This window comes from Cimex lectularius, unplaced genomic scaffold (genome assembly GCF_000648675.2).
Source record: "Cimex lectularius strain Harlan isolate CLEC.00 unplaced genomic scaffold, Clec_2.1 scaffold39, whole genome shotgun sequence".
Lineage (NCBI taxonomy): Eukaryota > Metazoa > Arthropoda > Insecta > Hemiptera > Cimicidae > Cimex > Cimex lectularius.
The window spans coordinates 291,800-315,613 of NW_019392653.1; the positions used below are offsets into that span (position 1 = coordinate 291,800).

The 23,814-nt window shown below is 33.7% G+C and overlaps 2 protein-coding genes across 5 annotated transcripts in view; one reads left to right on the top strand and one right to left on the bottom strand.

Annotated features, from left to right (window-relative positions):
- The window catches only part of LOC106671165 (GTP-binding protein Di-Ras2), a 66,874-nt gene extending 46,631 nt beyond the window's left edge, over positions 1-20,243 (top strand). For 2 of the 3 annotated variants that reach the window (XM_014402048.2, XM_014402049.2), the window contains exons 2-5: positions 14,468-14,657; positions 16,375-16,652; positions 17,746-17,868; positions 19,254-20,243. In XM_014402048.2, coding sequence (XP_014257534.1) covers positions 14,490-14,657; positions 16,375-16,652; positions 17,746-17,868; positions 19,254-19,449 — 765 coding nt within the window. In that variant the 5' untranslated portion in view covers positions 14,468-14,489 and the 3' untranslated portion in view covers positions 19,450-20,243. The remainder of the gene's footprint in view (positions 1-14,467; positions 14,658-16,374; positions 16,653-17,745; positions 17,869-19,253) is intronic. The other variant, XM_014402050.2, reaches the window with a different exon arrangement.
- Positions 20,244-22,831: 2,588 nt separating this feature from the next.
- Positions 22,832-23,367, bottom strand: LOC106671118. 2 transcript variants are annotated; one of them, XM_014401952.2, is made up of 2 exons: positions 23,173-23,367; positions 22,832-23,094 (listed from the first exon to the last, which is right to left on the bottom strand). In XM_014401952.2, the coding sequence occupies exons 1-2, from the start codon at positions 23,281-23,283 to the stop codon at positions 22,876-22,878; spliced, it is 330 nt and encodes a 109-aa protein (XP_014257438.1). In that variant the 5' UTR covers positions 23,284-23,367; the 3' UTR covers positions 22,832-22,875. The 2 variants fall into 2 exon arrangements, with proteins under 2 accessions (XP_014257438.1, XP_014257437.1); XM_014401951.2 differs by having other exon boundaries at positions 22,832-23,115.
- Positions 23,368-23,814: the final 447 nt, after the last annotated feature.

A 23,814-nucleotide genomic window follows, 5' to 3' on the forward strand; every position in this document is an offset into this window, starting at 1 on the left:
TTTTCGAAGGACGAAGACATGGAGAACGTCGAAATGATTTTTATTGTTATCAATTCTTTTTACTGGTATTATGCCAGTTATGTGTGGCAGTTTTGTAACAGGGCCCGCTCTTCTTCCACAATGGCAGGATAAACAGGAAAAGTGACAAAGGGCCGTTCTCGACCTGACGCCTCCTTAAGCTCCTGACAATTGACCCTTTTCTCACCTTCCCCACTTCTCGTTATAAAGTTTTGGACTCAGCAGAGGGAATAAACGGCCCCAAATATATGAACAATGGTCCACCTCGCAGCGTCCTGACAAAAACGTTGAGATTTATCGCCCGCTATTCAATTGGACGAAAACAAAAAACATCAGACCGGAAAAATGTACTTTGGAAAGTTTGTAAGTGAACATGTCTCTATGAATGACAATTCAATTGGTCAACGGTATAATCAACACTCATTCACGACTAATTAACTCGTTCATACAATCACTCACTATTAACTAACCCCACACATCCATTCGCTTACTTAATCATTCACTCACCAGCTCACTTTCACACTCTCTCCAAAAAAGTCTATGCTCAATCGAGGACACATTACTTCAAATTTTATTAAATGAACTCATTCTCGTCAATTTCACACATTAGTACATCGAGTCATTCATTCGCCCAATAACACATTCACACAATCAGCTACTCTCACAAATCATTCGCCGAAAAACGGACTCATTCGCATTCGAACCGAAAAAAACACTCGATAATTGACGCATTCACGAACTCTTCGTAAAAATTCATTTACTTTCAATTAACTCACTCTTTTGCTTCATCATTCTTTTCTAGCACATTTACACATTCTAAATCAATCACTAGCGTATTCACTCACCGATCATAAATTCGCCAATTGTTCACCTACTGGTTTCTCGTGATTTAACTGAATCTTTCACAATCATTCGTTCTGTGTCACATTCACACACTCATTCCCATATTCGTTCACTCGCTAGTGCATCATTTATGATTTCCTATCACCAATCCACGATTAATTTAAACATTATATTATCTAACCTTTCATTCACACAATAAAACCCTCACACGGTCATTCGCATATTCGTTCACAATTTAGTTCATCGTTTATGATTCATCATCACTCGTTAATGAATAATCCCCACATTATTTCATTGAATCATTAATTCATACAATAAAAAATTCATACAGTCATTCACATATTCGTTCACATGTTAGATAACCAATTATAATTCTTCATCACTCGTTCATCACCGAATCCTTCATTTATCAATCAATCATGATTCTTAATTTCTCAGAGACGAAAAATTAGCTCATTCACTCACACATACTATTATCCGTTCTGTGATCCACGATTAATTAATTTAATTTCATTCCCACAAAAACCCTCACACGGTCATTCGCATATTCGTTCACAATTTAGTTCACCATTTATGATTCCTCATCACTCCTTCATAAATAATTCACACATTATCTAATTGAATCATTCATTCATACAATAAAAGTTCATACTGTCATTCGCATATTCATTCACATGATAAATAACCAATTATAATTCCTTATCACTCGTTCCAGACTAATTCACGCATTACCTCACCGAGTCCTTCATTCGTCAATCAATCATAGACGAAAAATTAGCTCATTCACTTCCACATACCCTTTATTCGTTCAACATTTACGATTTCTCATCACTCAGTCTCGAATAATTAGCTCATCGAATCACTTATTCACATAATAAATCATTCACACAGTCATATCCACATTCGTTCACACATTAGCACTTTAGCTCGATCTATGATTTCACATCACTCATTCACAATTAATTCATCCATTAGCTCATCAAATTATCTACTCTCACAATCCTTCACAGGGAAACAAACCGGTTATCAAACCCATCTTAAAATTTCGTTTATTCGTTCATGCTTATTTAACCAGTTTTTCTAGAACACTTACATGTTGTCATTCACGAAAAACTTAATCATTCGCGACTAATTCACACATTAGCTAATCGAGTCACTCAATCGTCAATGCCATATTCACACAATCAGCCCCTCTTAATAATTATTCACCAAAAAAACGCACTCATTTGTAATTCATTTGTCAAATAGTTTAAACGAACTCATTTACGACAATCAAACGTTCTCATAAATCGTTCACGGAAAATTAATCCATGTAAAAGCTTTCGCGTCGTTCACTTTCTCGTTTCTCTAATCATTTTTTGCTAGCACAGTTACACGTCGTCATTCACCATTTACTCACTCATTTGCTCACTCATTCATATAAAATATATATTTGCATACTGGTCATTCATATAGAATAATTAACTCTTTTAATTAATTACTCTTTCGATGGCACAATCACAGTCATTTGCAGATTCGTTCACAAAGTTCACAATTTATGATTTATGATCGCTCAATCACGGCTAATCAATTCGTTTACTTTATCATTAATACAATGAATGCTATGAATAAATTAATAGCGTGTTCATTCGCAACGTTAGTTACTCCATTCATTCATTTACTTGATCATTCACACATTCTTGCCTTAATCCTCTCGCTCGTTCATCTTATTATTTATTTCTTAATTCTACCGTAAGTAAACTCTACTAATTCATTTAATGACTGAGACTTAATTGTCCGGACATTTGTTGTTTTACTTGGACGTTATCATTAATGAATGAGTTGAACTTATTCGCTGTGAAAAGGAAAAATTCAGTAATCTACCTTATCACTGTCTCAAATAACCACTTATGCGCCCTTTTCCCTCGGTTTATCGAGTCAAATTTAGACCCAGATATAAACTGAAGTTTTCAAACAACTCTTGCCACTACTATGGTTTTATTATTCTCATCATAATCATAGGATCCCTTTAAGACTTGCGAACTGTTCGGTAAAGACCGGGTGTAATATAGATATTGATCGAATTCGCTTACGGATTAGAGATAATCCTTTCAAGATTATAGGGACTGGCTACTCGGACGAACTGTCGACATTATTTCAACACCGGTGAACATATCGAAGAAGAGCTTTAGATATTAATATTTACTTGAATGGCTGGCGATAATTATTTTTTGTTCTATTGTACATTCTTCTTTGTCTGAGAAAGGATTACGAATAAACGATGATTTTTATTTAGATTTGATAGGGAATTTTTCTGCTCAAGGTAAAAAAAAAATATTACGACCACTTTTAGAAGGGATGAACATTTAACGATATCACTTAAATTTTCAAGGGTTGCGAGTTAGGGGGTAAATCGAACAGAGGATTATACGCACCATCAGACTCTCAGGGTATTTATCTTTGAAACTCTTCAATTGTCGATCCGGGGGGAAATCGAACATTTAATATTTACGATCTAAGAGACGTCTCTTTTTACAACAGTTTTTTACAAAGCCCCCGGTTTTCTAAAAAATATAAATGTATTTCAATTTGACGACTATTTATCTTTTGTGCTTTTAGACCGTTTTATCCCGACGTTTTCCTCCCCCTGAAAATGTCAACAAGCGCACATGCTATGTCGTTCCCGCCCCGGCTAAAGCACCGCACTTGAGCCCCATTGTGTCGTAAAAGGGCAAAAAACGTCTCCCCCGAGGGGGATACAATCGTCACTGGGCTCATACGTCTGACAACATCGTTGATCTCTACAGATGGAAAACCTTCGGATAAATCAATCCTGTTTACAAAGTGTTAACAAGCGTTTTGCCTTTTTTTTTCCTTTTTTAATAAAAAAGTTCCAAATTTTTTCTGGGTTTAAAAATTGCTCGATAGTAAGACAGTTTTGTAGGATTCTATCCGGCGTTTCCCTGGAAGACGCCGAGGTGTGAACGACGTCAGATTTATAAGCAGGGAAAGGCAAGTCCCAACTTAACTTTCGTATTTTTCAAAAACTATTTACTTAACTTTATTACATGGGTATAGAATGGAAGAGATATTGAGTCTGTCTGTATTTACTCTTTCTTTTTCCTCTATCTCTGTTTCCCTGCCTACTTTAATATATGAATTTTCTTTCTATTTCACATTTTTCTTGACATCCACGTTCGTCTGTTTCTTTCTACCTTCTCTCTCTCCCTCTATCTATCTCTCTCTCTCTCTCTCTCTCTCTGCTCTCACTTCCACTCTCTCTCGTCTCTTCTCTTCTCTCATCCGCTCTTTTTTCTTTTCTTTCTCCTGTATTTGTCTGTTTCTTTCTTCTCTCTCTCTCTCTTTCCCTCTCTCTCTCTCGCTCTCTCTCTCTCTCTCTCTCTCTCTCTCTCTCTGAAACTCGTGCTCATATATCATAGCTTTTTATAGCTTTCTACCGCCCTGTCTCTAAGTTTCTCTCTTATTCCTTTCAGACCTGTCTACCAGTTTTTTCTCACTTTTTCTTCTTCTCACTCTCTTTTTCAGTTTCTTATATCTCTCTCAAATTCTTTATTTTCTTTGTATCACTCTTTCACCGCTCTGTCTCTAAGTTTCTCACTTTTTGTCTTATTCTTTCTTCACGGTTTTACTGTGCAGTATAATTTGACGCTAAAGGGCCTAAGGATTTTCTTGATAAGTTTTTTTTTTATGTATTGGATCCTCTTGAGGTCATTTTACTTGTAAAATGACCTCAAGAAGATCCAATACATCAATTTAAACCACGGAGGTCGATCACTATCAACTAGAAGTTTTTTTTTATTGACATTGACGTTGTTTTCTTTAACTCTCGCTCTATCTTTCATTCTACCTACCCGCATTGATTTTTCCTCTTTTTCTACTCTACTACTACTCAGAAACCCATTTATTTTTGTTCTGTCGGTGTGTTTGTTTATTTTATCACTCTCCTTTTCTCTCAATCACACTGTCCTTTTGCCTGTCAGCTAGTTTCTGACTAAAAACACTCAAAACTCAAATTTTACATCAATAGTCTTATTTTTTAATTGATGGTAAAGATAAAATTACAAGTTCATTACTCCGCAGACGACAGTAGGAAATCTCACTATTAATTTCAGATCCGCCTCGTCTCGCTTTTGTCGGCGATACTTACAATTCAAATGGATGGGGGAAACCGACTGTCAAAACCCCATAATTTCTCACTTTTTTAAAATTAAAAGATTGAAAGTTTTTTGTCCGTTTGCATATTAAACTGGAAAAAGGGTTAGCCAAATAAGCGTGGAGGGGCGTAGAAGAAAAGTATATATTGAACATTATAAATGTAAGGGATGTAATTTTTCACTTAGGGGGTTGAAAACAGGGCCATCCATTCTTTCTTAAACGGCACAAATCCCGCTTCATTTGAACGTTTAAAGAATATATTTTCTAGCATAGGCCGGCGGAAATTTCTTCGGAATTCTTTACTGAAAAACGGGTTAAATATGACGAAAAAATAAAACGATCAATTTTCCTCCAGGGCTCGTGGAAATATCGCCGTCTTGAGTTATGAGGCCGCCTTTAAAATATCTCTCTTCCATAGCCGAAAGCCTTTCTTATACCCAGACAACCCCCCCCCCACATCCTCGAGGGAAGAAAGGTGTACACTTTCGTTTTACAAAACCTTTCGTATAGATTACTAAACGAGTAGATATCTTCGCGAGGGGAGGGAGCAGGCACAAAAAGAGAAAGTGTCAATCATAAAGGCAGTGAGGCCAAAAGAGAGAAAAAGTGAGGAAAACAGCGTGCGAGAGTGATAGGAAAAAATCATTCAATAAAAGAAATGAAGAAACTGATAGTCAAGTAAGCAGAAATAAAAATAAAGAGATGTAAGCAGAAGATAGAGAAAGTTACAGACAGGCAGTTTGAGAGAAAATAAAGTGTAATGGAGAGTAAGAGATGTAATTTAAGAAGGGGAGAGAAGTAGCAACATGATGATAAAAAATATGAGAGAGAGAAAGGAAAAATCAAATATATTGGTAAGAGGTAGAAAAAAGATAAATGATAGGCACGTAGAAAGAGTGTAACAGATAGAAAAAACATAAAAAATTAGAAAAAAAACGATGAAGAAGAGGAAGAAAACAGGAAAGGTAGAAAGAAACCCCAGGCAGGCAGGCTGAGGAAAAGTTATAGAAAACCAGAGAAAGATATATATATATATATATGACATCTCTTACAACTGTCCCAAAAAAATAAAATTAATTAAAATTAAATTAATAATATAAACTAAAATACATAAAAAATAACAATAAAATAAATTAATTAATAAGAATTTTAAAAGGTTGGTACCAATGAAAATAAAAGAAAGATAAACCTAGAAGAGCTTGAGGGGACAGACTCTCATACTCTCTCTCCTGAACCCGAGCAGGAATAACCTAATTAAAATATAAGGTATTTAAGATCATTTCTTTTCAATTCCTGATATCCTTTGAGTGATCGTCAGTTAAATTTATTTTGTTCACTTCAATTTATTTTATATTACAAAAAAAAGGTGTATTTTGTTTTGAGTTTATTAAATAAGATCAATAAAAATATTATTTTGTTTCTGATATTAACACCGAGTATCCAAATTGTAATAACAAACTTTATTTTATTTTAATTCCTAAAGTAAACTTATTCGCATTAATTGAAACTGGGAAACAGACAAATTGAGAGAAAGTTAAATAAGACAGGGGTATGATAAAGAGAAGAAGGGAATTTTCAAGGAGATAAGAAATTGGGAAAAGTAGCAACATGCCTCTCCCTACTTATAACCCGGAGAGTTTAAAAAACAGTCAAACTTTACATTTTGACAAAATTATCATATAACTCACCTTTGAAATAGGCATGTGATTTTTAAACCAGTTTAACTTTTACCCATTAGTGGATTATCGTGATTTAAAAAAGTCCTTAGTCAAAAAGGTAGCAACATAATGAAAGAAAATATGTACAATATAAAAATGGAGAGAGAGAGAGAGAGAGAGAGAGAGAGAATTAGAGTGAGTTAGAAAAAGAGGAGGTGAGGAAAAATCAAATACACAGGTAGGGAAAAGGAAGAGCGAGAAAATAAGAAGAAAAATGATAAACAGTTAGAAAGAGAGCGACAGAAAGGAAAAAGAGAGAATGACAAGGTGAGTAGATAAAGAAAGAAAAGGAAACAAAAGGAAATATGAAAGAGAGAGAAAGGAAAAATATGCTGGTAGGCGAAAGAAAGAAAAAATATAATAAAGAGCTAAAAAGAGACAGAAAGAAATAAATAAAGCAAGACAGAGGGACCAAGTGGGACAGTATAAAAACGAGAAAAACAAAGATCGCAACACAAAGAAAGAAAATATAAAAGGTACCAGAGTTAATTACGTAGGTAGAAAAAGAAAAACAGAAAGATAGTTTACGAGATAAATAAATAAACAGACAGGCAGAAAAAAGCGAGAGCGGTGAAAAAGAAAAATTAAGACATAGTATATATAAAAAGTATACTTTTAAAACCAGTTTACTTTTACCCACTAATGGATAATCACATCTTAACTTGAAAAGAGACAAAAAAGAGGAAAAGTCAGAACCTATTTCTCTGATTATCTACAGTCTACGAGAAATCCTTCGAGGGATAAACAGCCGACACCGTCGTATTTCAATTACTGGCTTTCCATTGTCAGCCTGCTTCTTTGTGACAACGGCCGGTCCATTGTCGAACAAGGAATCCCCAAAGGAAAAGAGGTTTCTAAACAAGCCAAAATCCTGTACGTACATATTTCCGCCTTTATCTGCTCTTATATCAATTTTTCCATAGGAAAATCATATCTGAAAAAAGTTCCTAGTTGAAGTCAAAATAGGATCGCCAGATGTACATAAAACACCTGGACAAAAACTGTCTTGAGTGACGTTTTTCCCAACTTTCAAACTTTTTATCAGTTTTTAATATTTTAACCATCCCTCTCTGAAAGTCCAAATTTTCTACTTCCAGTCCGGATTTCAACCACCGTTTAGATTTTCGTGTGATTTTCCAGGGCGTAATTAAACAATCTGGATGCAAATGGGACTGCTTTGCGTGTGTGGTGAATTAATCAACGTCAGCAATCAACAACCCTTCAACCCGGGAGACCCGAGGCCCTTTTGACTTTACAAGGATTCAATCAATTAAAACCAGACCTTGTATCCTGAGTGTCTTAAAAAAACTAAATTTAAATTTCTCGTTCAAAATTGGCAACTCCTAGGGTTTGTAAATTTGCAGGGTTAATATCTCTTCTTTACATTGGGAACGTTGAACATGGAAAATCTTTATGTTCAGTTTATTATGGTGTCTACACTGATTTTGTATAACTCCATAATAAGATGAAGGGTAGGAAATAAATTCTTGGCAGACTACTCACCGTCCAAACATCCACTTCTGAACTTATAAGAATGTAAAAACCATCAAACCACTTTATACACGGTGTTCTGCTATTCGTGTTAAAAACTTTACCAGTAGATTCAACAGTCAAAATGGAACCAAAACGTCTTAATTAACTATGGTCTGAATCCCAACAGTTTCGGAGTTATTACTCTTTTTCTGATTTTTTAATATTTCACGACCTTGTTTAAAAAAAACAATGATAACTCCAATACAAAAAGGTTTTAGACAAATCCGATGAGACCTATAAAAGCTACGTTAAATTTTCAATAAGATGTGGTCAATACTAAACTTGTAGACGTTGATGAAATAAGTGTTTTAATAGGCAGAACTTTGAAAAATAATTTTTTTTTCAATGTTGAAAAGCTTACTATGGTGAGTCTAAATTACTATTTCCAAACCTAGAGAACAGCAAATTTCAGAAAACGTCCTCTATCCTTTTTAGTAGAGTAATTGCTAAAAAAACTAAATCGGATTCTCACTAACCTCTCTTTAAAGCTCTCAATATATCAATTTATATAGCAAGCAAAAAACAAAAATTTGTGATAAATATGTCGATGACGTTTTAGGTTCGCACTGTGTTTCGACCGATTTATTTCCAATAATCTGAAAATTTTTAATTAATATATTTCTCTCGTTCACACTTTATCTATAAAAATAAATTTAACTCGTTCAATTAATAAAAAGGATTATTAGCAAATACTAAATAAAACATAAAAACACGGCGCTGAAAAAGACTCTATTCAAGACCGCGGGGCTGTGCGGGTTTAGCCAGCCCATAGCGCCGTTATTTTAATTCGAAACTACGTTAAATTTCCAATAAGATGTGATCACTACTAAACTTGTAAACGTTGGTGAAATAAGTGTTTTAGTAGACAGAACTTTGAAAAAAAAAATTTTCCAAGTTGAAAAAGTTACTATGGTGATTTTAAAATACCAAACCTAGAGACCAGAAAATCAGAAAACGTACTCCATTTAATACCGTTTTCAGTGCTTTTAGTGTTGTAATTACTTTTTTAATTACTTTTTTCAAAGATGAAGAAATTGATGAAGGAAAGGAAAAAAACCGTGGTTGTGGATTGTGAAGGTGGAAAGTATAATAATAATAATTGTTTTGTTTAATCTTTCCAACTTACCAATCCGTCAACCACGTTTTTTCATTTCTTCATCAATTTCTTCATCTTCGAAAAAATTAATTAAAAAAGCAATTGCACCACTAACAAGGATATTAAACGGAGTACGTTTTCTGAAATTTGCAATCAATCTAGGTTTGAAAATAGTAGTTTAGAATCACCATAGTAAATTTTTCAACATTAAAAAAATATTTTTTTTTTTTTCAAAGTTCTGGCTATTAAAACGTTTATTTCACCAACGTTTACAAGTTTAGTATTGATCACATCTCATTAGAAATTTAACGTAGTTTCCAAAGTTATTAATGGATTTGTCCAAAACCTTTTAGTTTTGGAGTTATCATTGTTTATTTGAAACAAGGTCGTGAAATTTTAAAAAATCAGAAAAAGAGTAATAACTCCGAAACTGTTGAGATTCGGACCATAGTTAATTAGGACTTTTTGGTTCCATTTTGAATGTAAAATCTACTGGAAAAGTTTGTAACACGAGTAGCCGAACACCATGTGTAAAAAAGTCACTTAAAATTGTTTACATTAGACTGAAACGCGTCTGATAAAATAAATGCCTATTGTGGAAAAGAATTTATTTCCTACCCATTATCTTTTTGTTCAGAGAAAGTTAAGGAGGTCCAAAGATATCGAGAAGCTAGTATATTGTGTTTATTAAGTCTGATCTGCAATAAGTCTATTGTTCAACTTTAAATATTAAAAATAATTTGACGAAGTTTGTCGAAACAATGAGACAAGACTTGATAGCGATCCTCTTTAATAAATAAGATTAAACAACAGACTGGGACCTCATTGAAAACTCTCCCTGGTAGAGTATTTAAGCTCTTTTTCATATCATATTTGTACAAAAAATAAAATAAATGAAATACTCGTGCGATGTTATATTCAAAACAGACCTATTGTCATCGAGTGATATCTATTAATAATCGGGGAATTACAAAACTAATTGGTTTAAAATTGGCTGTGTTGCCATAAAAAAGTACATTTTTACTCGTCAAACCTTAAGAACGTAAGAAGTTGTAGTCCGAAGGTCCGAGGTCGGGGAATAATGCTGTATAATGAACTAGGTTTTATGATAGACTAAATTCTGCTAACATTACTAGAAATCGAATTCAACTTTATTTAAAATGAAGACATCCTTTTGGATATTAACCAATTATGTAAAAAATAACTATGTGATTCAATTTTGCTAGATATTTGGATAAATAGTTGTTAATCTAAAACAATTCCTTTAAATATTGTCTTTTTACGTGAATGTGAGGCAGGCGACGTAATTAGATGTAGTCTGAAGGTGTGAGGTCGGGGTTGACTGCTGGTTGAAGAGAAAGTCTTTTGATATGGAAAATTCTGTTACTTTTTGCTAGATATTTCGATAAAATATTGGCAAACTAAAATAATTCCTTGAAATATCGGTCATTTAGTTACAATGGAACCAGGCATCGTATGAAGAGTAGTCCGAAGGAGCGAGTTCGGGTCGGTATGCCGGATGAACCAAAAGGAACTTTCGACATAGAAAATTCGGTTTTGCTAGATATTTGGATAAATAGTTGTTAAACTAAAATATTTCCTTTCGGAAGAAGCTAGGTCCAGTATGTATGCTAGATGAAGCTCCAATGATCTTTACTAAATGTTACAGTTAAACTGTTGTAAAACTGAAATATTTCGTGTAAATATTTACCGTTTACTTCAAAGTTTTAACTATAAATCTTAATAATATGTAGTCTGAAGGTGTAAGGTCGGCGCTCAACGCTGGATAAGGAAGAAGTTCCTTAGATATAGAAAATTCTTTAGGTTTTGCTTTATATTTTGTTCAGCTGAAACAATTTCTTTAAATACGGGTCGTTTTCTTCAATTCAACAAGATTTAATCGGAAGGAGCGAGATCGGGGGTATTTATCCCGAAAGAAGCAGAACTCTTGTAACAGAAAATTCAGTCAGTTAACTAGTTATTTCTTGAAACTATTTTTAAGCCGAACAATTTTTTTTTATATTGGTCATTTATTAGAAAATGAACTAGGAAAGTATAAGGAGGCAGTCTGAAAGTGCGATGTTGGATATGCAGCTTGATGAAGAAGAACGTCTCTCGATTTAGAAAATTCTGTGGGTTTTTCTAGGTATTGTGTTGCTGAAATGTCATTCGTTTAAATATGGCAGATAATTTTAAAGACAGCCATGTAACCTTTCATACAGATTTCTACACGAGTAGATAGATATCTTCGCGATGGGGGGAAGCAGGCATAAAAAGAGAAAGTGTCAATCATAAAGACAGTGCAGCCAAACGAGAGAAAAAGTGAGGAAAACAGTGTGTTAGGGAGATGGGAAAAATCATTCGAAAAGGGAATTGAAGAAACTGAAAGTCAGGTAAGCAGAAATAAAAATAAAGAGAAGGGGGAAGGTGGAGAAAGTAACAGATAGGAGATTGATAGAAAGCAAAGTGTGATCGAGAGAAAGGAGGGATGGAATTTAAAAAGGAGAGAGAGATAGCAAAATAATGATAAAAATATGAAAGATAGATCAAGGAAAAATCAAATATGTTAAAGAATGAGAGAAAGAAAGCGACGAAAAAGAGGAAGAAGAGAGGGAAGGTAGAAAGAAACCCACAGGCAGGCAGGCCTTAACTTTAAAGTCAGCCATGTATAGGATGTAGTCCGAAGGTGCAAGGTCGGGTCTATCATGTCGATATAGAAGAAATTCAAACAATTTATAAAAATCCGTGAGTTTTGCAACATATTTCGTTAATCTGGTGTTAAAATTTTGTTTATATGTTTTTGTTTAATTAAACTTAATCATGAAATTTAATGAGAGGTGCGATGGTGCAAGGTCTGGTTCCAGGTCGGATTGAAGCAGAAGTTCCTATGTCTTACAAAATTTAGGGATCTTTATTTGATATTACAAGTATTCTCCCGGAGAAGAAAAACAAACAAAAGGGAATAAAGAAGCACTACGGTTAAAATTAAACCAGTACTTGAAATACAGGCGTTGAGCTTAAAGTGAGCGAGCCTTGGAATGTAAGAAAATGTAGTCCGAAGGTGCAAGGTCGGTTTATATTTATACTATCGGATATAGAAGAATTTCCAATGATTTCAAAAATCTGTAGATTTTGTTACATATTTGGTTCATGCGATGTTAACATTTCTTTTATATATTTTTTTGTTTAATTAACCTTAGTCATGAAATGTAATGAGAGTTAGTCGGAATGTGCGAGGTCGGAGCTGGACGCGTTTTTCTTTACTCAAGGAAATTTCTTTCTTTTTTTCGAATTTTCTTTCCATCACAATTGACGCCCGATGCAACCGATTCTTCTGCATCCAACATTTTCCAATGTAAGTTCCAATTTAATTTCAAGTTTCCGCGTGTTTGGGCGAGGATCAGGATATGTGCTCAGAACGGCTTAAGAGATTGTGGACGACCTAGTCTAACTTTAGTTTGCCTAAGCCCTAAGCCGCGTGTCGACAAGGTGTTTATTTTTAACAACAATAATTATAAACTGAATACTCCAGTTTATACCTCCAACCTGGTGGAAAATAAAAATTTAAATTGAGACTAGATTTTTTTTCTTTTTTTCGGCTTTTTCTCTAGTTTGAGCAATTATGTAAAAACTGCCAGACTTGAAAGATGAAAGGGGCTTGATTCTTATTTGACTTTTATCTTCATGAAAGCACCCACTCGACAAGGGACGACATGAGTCCATTTGTTTTAAAAAGCACATGGTCTTGTTGTCGGGTGTATCTCATTAAAGATTGAACGAAGCCCGGTTGGAAAACGTTGTTTTTTAATAAAAAAAAAATACGGCAAAACCCCGACGGGAATCACCGTATCGAGTTGCCTTTGATGCCGACCCTTGTCTCCGGGCTTAATGAAATCCTTTGCCGCCCCCTTTATTTCCCAAAGGGGCCTGCAAGTTAATTAGCCCTCAATGAAGACCGGCTGATGGACAGGGAACGAAAAAGAAGCCATGCCAAAGTTGGGCAAATTCGGTGAAAACGTTTGAGAAAACAAAGGGGAAAAACCATACAAAATTTTTGAAACCAAAAACTCACAGATAGAAAGTAAGGGTGGGAGAAGAAAAGAAACAAAAAAAAAAGATAAGAAAATATACCATTATATATAAACAATAATAAAATCTATCTATATAGGCTATTTACTTGACAGTGAGCTATAGAACTTAATAAGAGTTAATCCGAAGATGCGAGGTCGGGTACGTATCGCAGATGAGTCACAGGCACGTATGACATACAAAATTTAGTGATCTTTACTACGTACCTATATATTAAACCGTTTAACGTGTTGTTAAATGAAGTAATTTGTTTCAATATTAGCCGTTTAGCTTGAATATTAACTCTAAAACCAAATAGAATGTAGTCCGAAGGTGCGAGGTCGGGTTCGCGTACCGGATGAAGCAGAAGTTTCTTTTTCCTTTTTTTGGATTGATGTTAAATTGAAGTTATTCTTTTAAATATAGGCCGTTTACTTGAAAGTTATCCATGGGACATGTCAAGAGGTAGTCAGAAGGTGCTAGGTCGGCAATGAATTAATTTAAAAATACAACTGAAATAAGAATTTTTTCGTGATTTAATTTTTACCAAAAGGTCAAACTAAACGTATGTCATATTTATTTGTATTCGACCGACAAACCGACTTTTCCGTTTATGCTGTCCGAGGGTTGGCAAAACGCCCAGACGAGCTACAGGTCGCAGAACAACACTACATCACTACTTTGATAAGAAAAAACGAGGCTTAGCGGACAATCTAAACGTGACTCTGCCTGTACATTAAAAAAGATGATTGAATTGGATATAAATAGTACCATGTGCCTTGTGTAATGGCGAGTTTGAAGCGATATTTTCGGCCTCGTGAGATGGATTTATTCCAAACCAATAATGGCAAAACTTCCTTGATAGATTACTCCCAGACTCTTCAATAATTCTGTGAAGCTTCGTCCAATTCTGTCGATTAGTTGGCTAGCACGTGGATAGCGGATTTATTGAAACAAGAATAATAAAAACAGTCATTCTGTTTTTAAAAAGAAAATATGTATATTTAATATGATTGAATTTATAATTTTTTTCCAGGGCTACGTCAAGACATGGTAGCATGACGTGCGAAGGTGAAAGGACGCGACTCGTGGTCCTCGGAGGCCCTGGGGTCGGCAAGTCGGCCATAGTCAACAAATTCCTCTACAACACTTTCACCGAAAAGTACAGGACGACTGTGGAGGATCTCCACTCGAGGACGTTCCACCTGGGTCAGATATCTCTCAAGGTAAGGGTTTCCAAAACGGGAGATCCATCAGGCTAAACAGAACGATAAATAAAGTACGTAAAAGGGACCTTAATCTATCTCCCCAGAGACAGAACTGTGTCAAGGGAGGAAAAGCTCTTCGCTTAAACATTTCGATTTTGCACTGTTTAAATGTGAACTTTATCGTGCTTAGAGAGCTTGTTTCGGAAGACAACCTAAAGTTGCCGACTTAAATAAAATGTCAAGATGGTGGGGTCAATTTTCAACCATTTCAACCAAATAAAAAGAAAAGTTGCACATTAATTGGCCGTTTATATGAAGGGGAACTTTGGATGCTTGGATGTAATAAGATTTAGTTCGAAGGTGCGAGATCGGGACTGCATCCTATCATCAGTTTTCATGACATATAAAATTCTATGGATTTTGAAAAATGTTTCGTTAAACAAAACAATTCTTTCAGATATGGCCGTTTACTTGAAAATGAACCAGGAGACGTAATAAGATGTAGTCGGAAAGTGCGAGGTCAAGTGCATGCTGGATGAAACAGTGTACCCATGATATAGAAAATTCCGTGGGTTTTGAAAGATGTTTCATTAAACTTTTGTCAGAACTGAAACAATTCCTTTAAAAATTGGTTGATCGATTGAAAATAAACCAGGCGATGTAAGAAGAGGTAGTCCGATGGTGCAAGACTGGATGAGGAAGAAGCACCCATGACTTGCAAAATTAAGTAAATTTAGTTCTGCTAGATTTAATTAAACTGCTTTTAAAATGAAGCCATTCGCATAAATGTTGGCCGTTTTCTTGTAAATGAACCAGGAAACGTAATAAGATGTAGTCCGAAGGTGCGAGGTCGGGACTGCAAGCTGGATAAAGCAGAAGTTCCTTTGATTAGAAAATTCTTTCGGTTTTGCTTTATATTTCCTTAAAGTGTTGTTAAAGTTAAACAATGTATAAACCTTACATATTGGGCGTTTATTAGAAAGTGAATCACAAAACGTAATAAGAAGTAGACTACAATGTCGTATGAGCCAAAAGTTACTATGACTTACAAAATGTTAGTAATTTATGCTGGATATTTAATTATACTCTTATTAGAATGAAGCAATTCTTGTAAATATTGGCCTTTACTAGAAAATGAACCAGACGACGAAACTGGATTTAGTCTGAAGGTGCGAGGTCGGGACGGCATCCTGGATAAAACAGAGTTTCCTTCATGTGAAAAATTCTAAATATTTAAATGCACTGCTGTTAAAATGAAGTCATTCGTTTAACTGTTGGCCTCAAAGTGGGGAATAAAACTTATTAAGATGTAGCCTGAAGGTCGAGGTCGGGTCTGCATGCAGGATGTACCACAAGTACCCTTAATATAGAAAATTTTTATGAAAGAATTCCTTTAAATACAGGCCTGTTAGATGGAAATGAATGGGGCAGCGTGATAAGATGTAGTCCGATAGTGCGAGGTCGGGCAGCATCCTAGAGTTAAAAAAGGTTTCCTGGATAAAGAAAATTCTGTGGGTATTGCCAGATATTTCGATAAACTAACGTAAAACAATTCCTTTTTGGTTGATTGCTAGAAAATGAACCAAGCTATTTAATAAAAGGTAGTCCGAAGGTGCGAGGTCGGGTAATGCCCCTATGGGGTTGAATGTTTTTAACATCCAAATATCCTTTGGATGTTGCCTACACTTAGTCCCATGATGAGAATCCTTCACATAACTTCTTTTTTTTTTAACAGGTGGACATCCTGGACACATGCGGCGACCTCCAGTTCCCCGCCATGAGGCGTCTCAGCATCGCGACAGCCCACGCATTCCTCCTCGTCTATTCCGTAACATCGGAAGAAAGCCTGTCCTCTGTCCAGAGGTGCTTCGAAGAAGTCAGGGAGCAGCGGCCCGACTACCAAGAAGTGCCGATAGTCCTCGCGGGTAACAAACTGGACCTAGCAGACGGCCAGAGGGAGGTGCCACTCGAAGACGTCAGCGAATGGCTCTACTGCACTCTGCCCAAATTAAGGTTCGGCAAATTTAAAAGACTTTTGTAACCTAATCTACTTTTGTCTAACCCTGGGAAATCTATTTTTTATTCAATCTAAGTAAGAGGATCCTGCAGGATCTAAATTGGGGTTATTTTGGCCTTTTTATTTCGAGTATTATTTTGGAATAATTTCTCGAAGCTGTGATTCAAAATCGCGTGTTTACAAAGCCTTGAAATTTTCATGAAGATGTTCTCTGTCACTGTGATAATGTAATTTAAACTTTTCCCTAGGAAAACTGATCACTTCCTGGCCAGCTGGAGAACCCGAGTCGACTCGTTGAATGACAATTTAATTTCTTCACTATGTCATTCTCGCTTGTTTTTCCCTTCAACCCCTGAAAGTTTCGCCTGTCTATCGAGGCAAAACCTGCTGTTGGAAATTGTCTGCACGCTCAATTATCGATTATCGATTCCCACGGTTCATTTATTAAATGGTGGGAAATTTTTTTCTTTTACAGTGGAAGGGTTGTAAATTCATGCGAGCTTTAAAGCTCAAAACATTGTGCAATTACTGGAATATTTACTTTGGCAGACAACCAGCAAGATTGTACGGACCCAAACCCTTAACGAACGTTACATTTATTCTTCCAAATTTTTTTTCCACCTTGACATTTCTTTTGAAATAGCTTAAGGCACGCTTAAATCGTATATTTGTCCTGTCATTTAAGCAGTTCTAGCAACGGATCGTTGGACTTGGACTTAATAACTACGTCCTTAGGTTATTTTAAAAAAAAATTGTCTATCAAACTTGACAAACTTGAAAGATTAAGTTCTCTTTCGCACAGATTATTTTAAAAACTTATTGATTTAAACTTCATAGAATTTTTATGTACTAAAGTCCGATGTTAAATTTCAAGCAAGTAGTTTGCATTTTAGGGCTTTCCTCCTAGCTCTCGCACAAAAGAAAACTTTTCCCTCTTTTTCCGATCTAGAGAAATGCCAAATCCACGGGTTTATCTCATCGGTTGAACGTTCCCATTCTTTTCCCACCTGTCAAAACCCACCAAAGTTAAACCTGAATTATAATTACAAAGATATTTGACATTTGGCTTTTTTTTCTTCCCTGGTCCAGGACGAAGTTGCTCGAGTGCTCCGCCAAGACGGGGCTCAACATCCAGGAGATATTCAAAACTTTTGTCACCCTGGCTAAACTGCTGCCGAGCACAACCGACGATTCGACACCGCTTAAAAGAAGGTAAAGAAAGCCTTCATTAAAAAATAAAATAAAACAAACAAATAAAGTTTAATTAATATCATAATTACGAAGGGCGAAGATACTGACCTAGGCTCGTTTTCACATGAAATATCCAGATTTTCTTCAAAAAGACGCCTCATTTTGAACTCAAATCAATTAATTTATGTTATTTATTGTACATTTTATTACATAAAATCCACAAAAAAGTGGAAAAAAATCCTTAGAATGCCTAGAAAAAGAGTAAATCTAGATTTTTAAAATATCTCCTTTTTCTTCAAATCAATTGGTTTTTTGTATTTATCGAACGTTTTAACAATCTTAATGTTTAACATTCTTTTTTTTACATTTTTTTAAATATTCTTGTCCTCATTTTCTTTCCAGTAAAACCGGATTTGTGTAAAAAATACTTATTTTTTGGGTCAAATATTTTGATTTACATTGTTTGTTGAAACATTTTAGCATTTCAAGAAATAAAAATCCTGAAATGAATTGAAAAAGATGAATATTTCAAGAAAATTAATTCTGGTACAGATTGTGCTTATTTTCATGCCAGTAAAACCGGATTTGTGTAAATAATACTTATTTTTTGGGTCAAATATTTTGATTTACATTGTTTGTTGAAACATTTTCGCATTTCAAGAAATAAAACCCCGAAATAAAAGATGAATATTTCAAGAAAATTAATTCTGGTGCAGACCCGTGCTCATTTTCTTGCCAGCAAATCCAGATTTTGTCTGTAATAAGACTTCTTTTAGAGTCAAAGAATTTGATTTACATTATTTTTTAAAATATTTTAGCATTTAAAGCAATATTCTAAAACAAAATGAAAACTTTCCATAATTTAAATTTAAATTCATATCCCTGTGCTCATTTTCTTGCCATTAAATCCATATTTTGCCTATAATAAGACTTCTTTTGGAGTCAACGAATTTAGCATTTAAAGTTATAAAAATTCCAAAACAAAGTGACAAATTACATATTTTAAGAAAATTCCCACGACTACATACCTGTGTTCATTTTCTTGCAAGTAAATCCAGATTTTGCCTACAATAAGACTTCTTTCGGAATCAAAGAATTTGATTTACATTATTTATGGAAACGTTTTAATGTTTAAAGCAATAAAAATTCCAAAATAAAATGAAAAAAGTTCCATATTTCAAGAAAATTCAAATGTGTACAGAACTGTGTTCATTTTCCTTATCTATATAATCTAAGATTTATTGGCCAAAAGTTTTTTTTAACAGTATAATTCTAATTAATTAAAAGAAATACTCTTTTATCTTATAATTGATATTCAATCAATAGTCTTTTCTTTTAATTAATATGATTTAAAATTATACAAGTGTAGCTTTTCATGTAGAGACTTGTGCCACGAAACGTTCAAGTCTGTTTTCCAGGTCGAGCGCCTACGGGAGCCGGAGGGGAGGCAGCCCAGCCAGCACGTCCTCCGGAGCCGGGACGAGCGCCCAGGCGGCCAGCCCAAAGCCTCGCTCACGAAGCCTCATACGGCGTTCAAGCCGCAAGACGAAGCAGCACTTGTCCGACTCGAACGCAGACTCAACCGACTGCATCATATCTTAGTTCTGCAGGTCTGAACATGATGGGCAACCCTATATATTTCAAAAGAAAAAAGGAAAATTAACAGCTCACAATCAATTTTAGAATTTTAGTTGGTATTTTGACAAGTTAAAGTTTTGCTACCGGGGTAGACAATTATCTGCAAAATACCCTTGAGATGTTTTGTATTCAATTATCTTAATTATGATAATATTAGATCCTTTAAAGTCAATAAATTGGAATTAGAGTGTGAAATAAATGTTTTATTTAACTTGAAGGTAAAGGAGCTTTAAATGAATAAGTAATTAAGATTTTATTATTTAAACAAATAATTAAGAGTGTGTTTCAATTTGTTGGTGACATTTGAAAGAAAGAAAAATTATGTTTTATCCGAGTTCCATTGAAATTATGTTAAAAACTTGTTTTGTCCTATGTTTCAGGTCAGGAAATGGTAAAATATCTTAAGCTTAAAGTTTTTCTAAGCATTTTGACATTTATAAACACAAAGTATTTAAAGTTTAAAATAGAAATAACAAATTTTGCCTCAAAAAAAGGCTTTTTATTTTAAAGCAAATAAAGAAAGCGCACCTTTTAAATACAGTTCAAATTCAGATGATCAATTGTTTATTACCAGTCATCATCATTTAATGAATTTAAAGTTTAAAAGAAAAATCCATTTTTCGTTAAGGAAAACTAAATTTTAAAAAAAATTAGTTGAATCTCTAGAAAATATGACCAAATCAGACCTTTTTTCAGTTTTAAGTCAGTAAATTCAGATTTTTTTGGCTAAAATATAACTTTTTTGGTTTCAACTGATTTGATTTATATAATGCGTTGATTTTTTAACATTTCGAGTTAAAAGGAAGCCAGTACAAAATGATAAAAAATTAATATTTTTAGAATATTAACCAAAGTTTGGCTAGTGCTCAATTTTAATATCAGTAAATCCGGATTTTTTTTCTTCTATTGAATGTCTTCTTTAAAGTTTAGATTGATTTAATTATTTATTGAATGTTTTAAAATTGCAAAACAGTTAAAAACTCCAAAGGAAGTCATAGCAATTCATTTAATTTTCAGAAAATTGGAACAGATTCGAACTGGGATTATTTTTCTGTAATTAAATCTGGATTTTTTTAATAATAAATTACTTCTTTTGATTTTTGATTAATTTAATTATTTATCGAATTTTTCAACGTTCATATCTATAAGAAACAAATCCAAAACAAGACAAAATACTTCATAATATCAATAGAAAATTGAACCAGGTTCAACCTGGGGTCATGTAATAATGTAATATAACAACATTTAATCCAGATTTTGTCTAAACAGGTTTCTCCTTTTCAGTTCAAATTAATTAATTTGTAATAGTTTTGAAAGTTTTAACACTTTATGCTATAACCTGTTTTAATTTAAATCGCAGTCATCTTAAAAAACAAGATATTTGGCTATTTTCTGATATATTTTGGAATCTCTGTCAGGATGTTGATTGTTATCGAATGATTGCAAAGTTTTTCTTTTTTTATATAAGATTCCCCCCTTCTCTTATATCGCTAAATATTGATAATTGCATTGTGCATTGTTAAAAAAATTAAAATTAAAAAAAAAAAAAAGCAAAAGTAAGAAAAAAGGTGTTTAGTGATCTCATCCGTCCCGATTATGAATCACCAAAGCCGTTTTGACGAACATACAAGACAACAAAAAAACAATAACTCAGATATCAGGGTATTAAGCAAAGATGAGCTTTTGAATCTCTACCACGGCAATTGATGCAACAGAAAAAAAAAAAAAACTCAAAATGTAAAACCATAAAATGAAAAGCCGTTGCATTGCACAATACATAAATTGTAAGGCAAGTGATAAAAAATTTATAAACATGGTAGTAATAGCTGTTTTAAATTGAAATAAAACTGCTCACACAAGTCGGCGAAAGCTTGTTTAAATATTTAAAAAGGAAAATATTGCCTTTTGTTATAATATGGGCTTTAATAATGAAAATTCTTCAAATATTTAATACTATACCCTTAACTATTTTAAATTGCTGTGCTTTTATTTATGGATCTTAAATCTTAAAAACTACCCAATGCTATTAGGCCTCCTTCTGTGTATCTTTGTAGCCACAGTAATGGTTTAAAAAAAAAATATTAAAAAAAAAAATAGTGTAACATTGTGTTTTATCCTCTAGGTGTTTTTGCCAAATTTTCAAAAATTTATCGGTGTTTTGTAAATATATTAAATATAAAACTAAAAGCATAAAACATTTCTTGTAGACTGCATGTTATATCCTCTACGTTTCTTCTTCTTCTTCTTCTTTTCAATACTTGACATATCGGTGTTGAAACCCCATTTTGGAAAGATTTTCTTGTTAAATAACAGTTCGAACATATCCGTTGTACAATACATATTTCGATCGTAGATCAGCACGCGTGGGACCACCCGGAACACCCTTGTGATTTCAGTAGTTCAATTTCTTTGGCCTAACGTTTCGTTTCATCACTTTCCTCATTCTTCAATCCTGATTAAAATTTTTAAATTAAAAAAAAAATTGACGGTAAAAAGTACGTCGCTTGTTCAATGTTAGATTATTCAATAGTGATAAATTGTGAAATGTTCTGCCTTTCTTTTTAAACAAAAAAAGTATAAATATTAAACGTTTATTGTTTGTTGTTTTTTTAATTATATATCATTGTAATAATTATTGGATGTTGAATTTTATATTTTATAATGGCGAAGGGGAAATTTTATATGTAATTATATACTAAAGAACTAAAAAATATGTATTTAGTTACTCGAAATGTATTGGAGAGCTGTATGTGAAATTTGTATTCGATGGACATTTTTAAAATAAATGTGAAAAAAGCTTCCCTGTAACATTTTAACGAAAATATATACCTTATCTAAAAAGCGTTATTTAACATTTATTCCTTTCAGAACCCTAACCAAAAAAAAAAAAAAAATTCATAATCTTAAAATATTAACAAACTAGTCTAATATTCAAAAATTTGTATAAGTACACCCAATTCAAAAAGGCAAAAAAGCACTGAATTTGATTCTTCTGGGACTTCGACCAACCTCCTCAGCTATAATAAAAGAAATTGCAATTCGACCTGTCAGATTTGGATATTGTGTACCGGGTAAACATCCAGAAAAAAATCTCATATAAATGCGTTGGTAAGTAAATATAAATGTACGCATCACTTTTAATCCTAGATATTAACATGTAAATTGCATTCGATTAAATTTAATTTTTAATTCTTTTTTTAGACTTTTTGCTGTACGAATTGTACAACTTTTGTTTTGTGATCCTGTAGTAAGCCAAAACTCATGTATAATTTTTTTAGAATTAGAATCTTCAAAATTATGCACACCCGTCTTTTTCAGTCTAAATTACAATTTTATTTCAATACAATTAAAATTTAAATTATTTTAATGTTTCTCAAAAGAGGAGAGTTTTCAATTTTGTGGAGCTTCATCATTAGGGAATAAGATTGAGTTGATGCTGGTGATGGCGAGCTTTTGCATATTTGAATCCATTCTCCTTAATTTGACCGCAACCAAATTTCCGAAGGCGTCGAATTCATCCTGTTCCACGACATGCATCACGATTTCGTTTTTCCTCTTGCCCGGCGCTCTTGTCAGCTTGTCCATCGAGCAATCTCTCATCGCCAAATCCTGTGAATCACCGTGAGAAAGCTAGACAAATACAAACCTTTAAATTAATATTTTAAAAAAAAATAGCACTCGTTTTACCAAGTTTAAAGATCGTTCAGGAGCTGCCAGCAGCCTAACTGTGTCCAATGTTTTCAAAACGAGCCATAGCAATTTCATGTGCAAGTTGCCCCCAATTATAGAAAATGGCATTTTTTTTCTAATAAATAAAAGAGAACAAGTATGTAAAAACTGTTTTTCTATGAGGAAAACATTTTATGTTCAGCTGATTTAATAATATATCCTCATCCGAACAGACTCCTGATATCAAAGCCGAAACTTTTATGAAATTCAGATCGTAACTTATTTAACTATGCCAATTTATGGTCTACCTGCCTTAAATTTATCAATTGTATAATTTTTGTAACTATTTACACTACTTTGATCTATTATGACTAGATAAAAGATAATTCTGAAAGATGAGCGAACAAAGTTTAGTCCTCCATAGAACAGAAACATTAATCAAATGTTGTCTGTAGCCCAATCAATGGACCAAATCAATCCTTTTTAGGTTAAAACCACATGTACAACTTGTAGGTTGAAACCACATTTACCACCTGCTTTTTAGGTTAATACCTTTTTTCTTTTTTTTTTTTGACTGGGCTTCCGACTTAAAACCATATTTACAACCTGCTTGTTAGGTTTGAACCAATGTGCAACCTTTTTTTAGGTTAAAACTACATG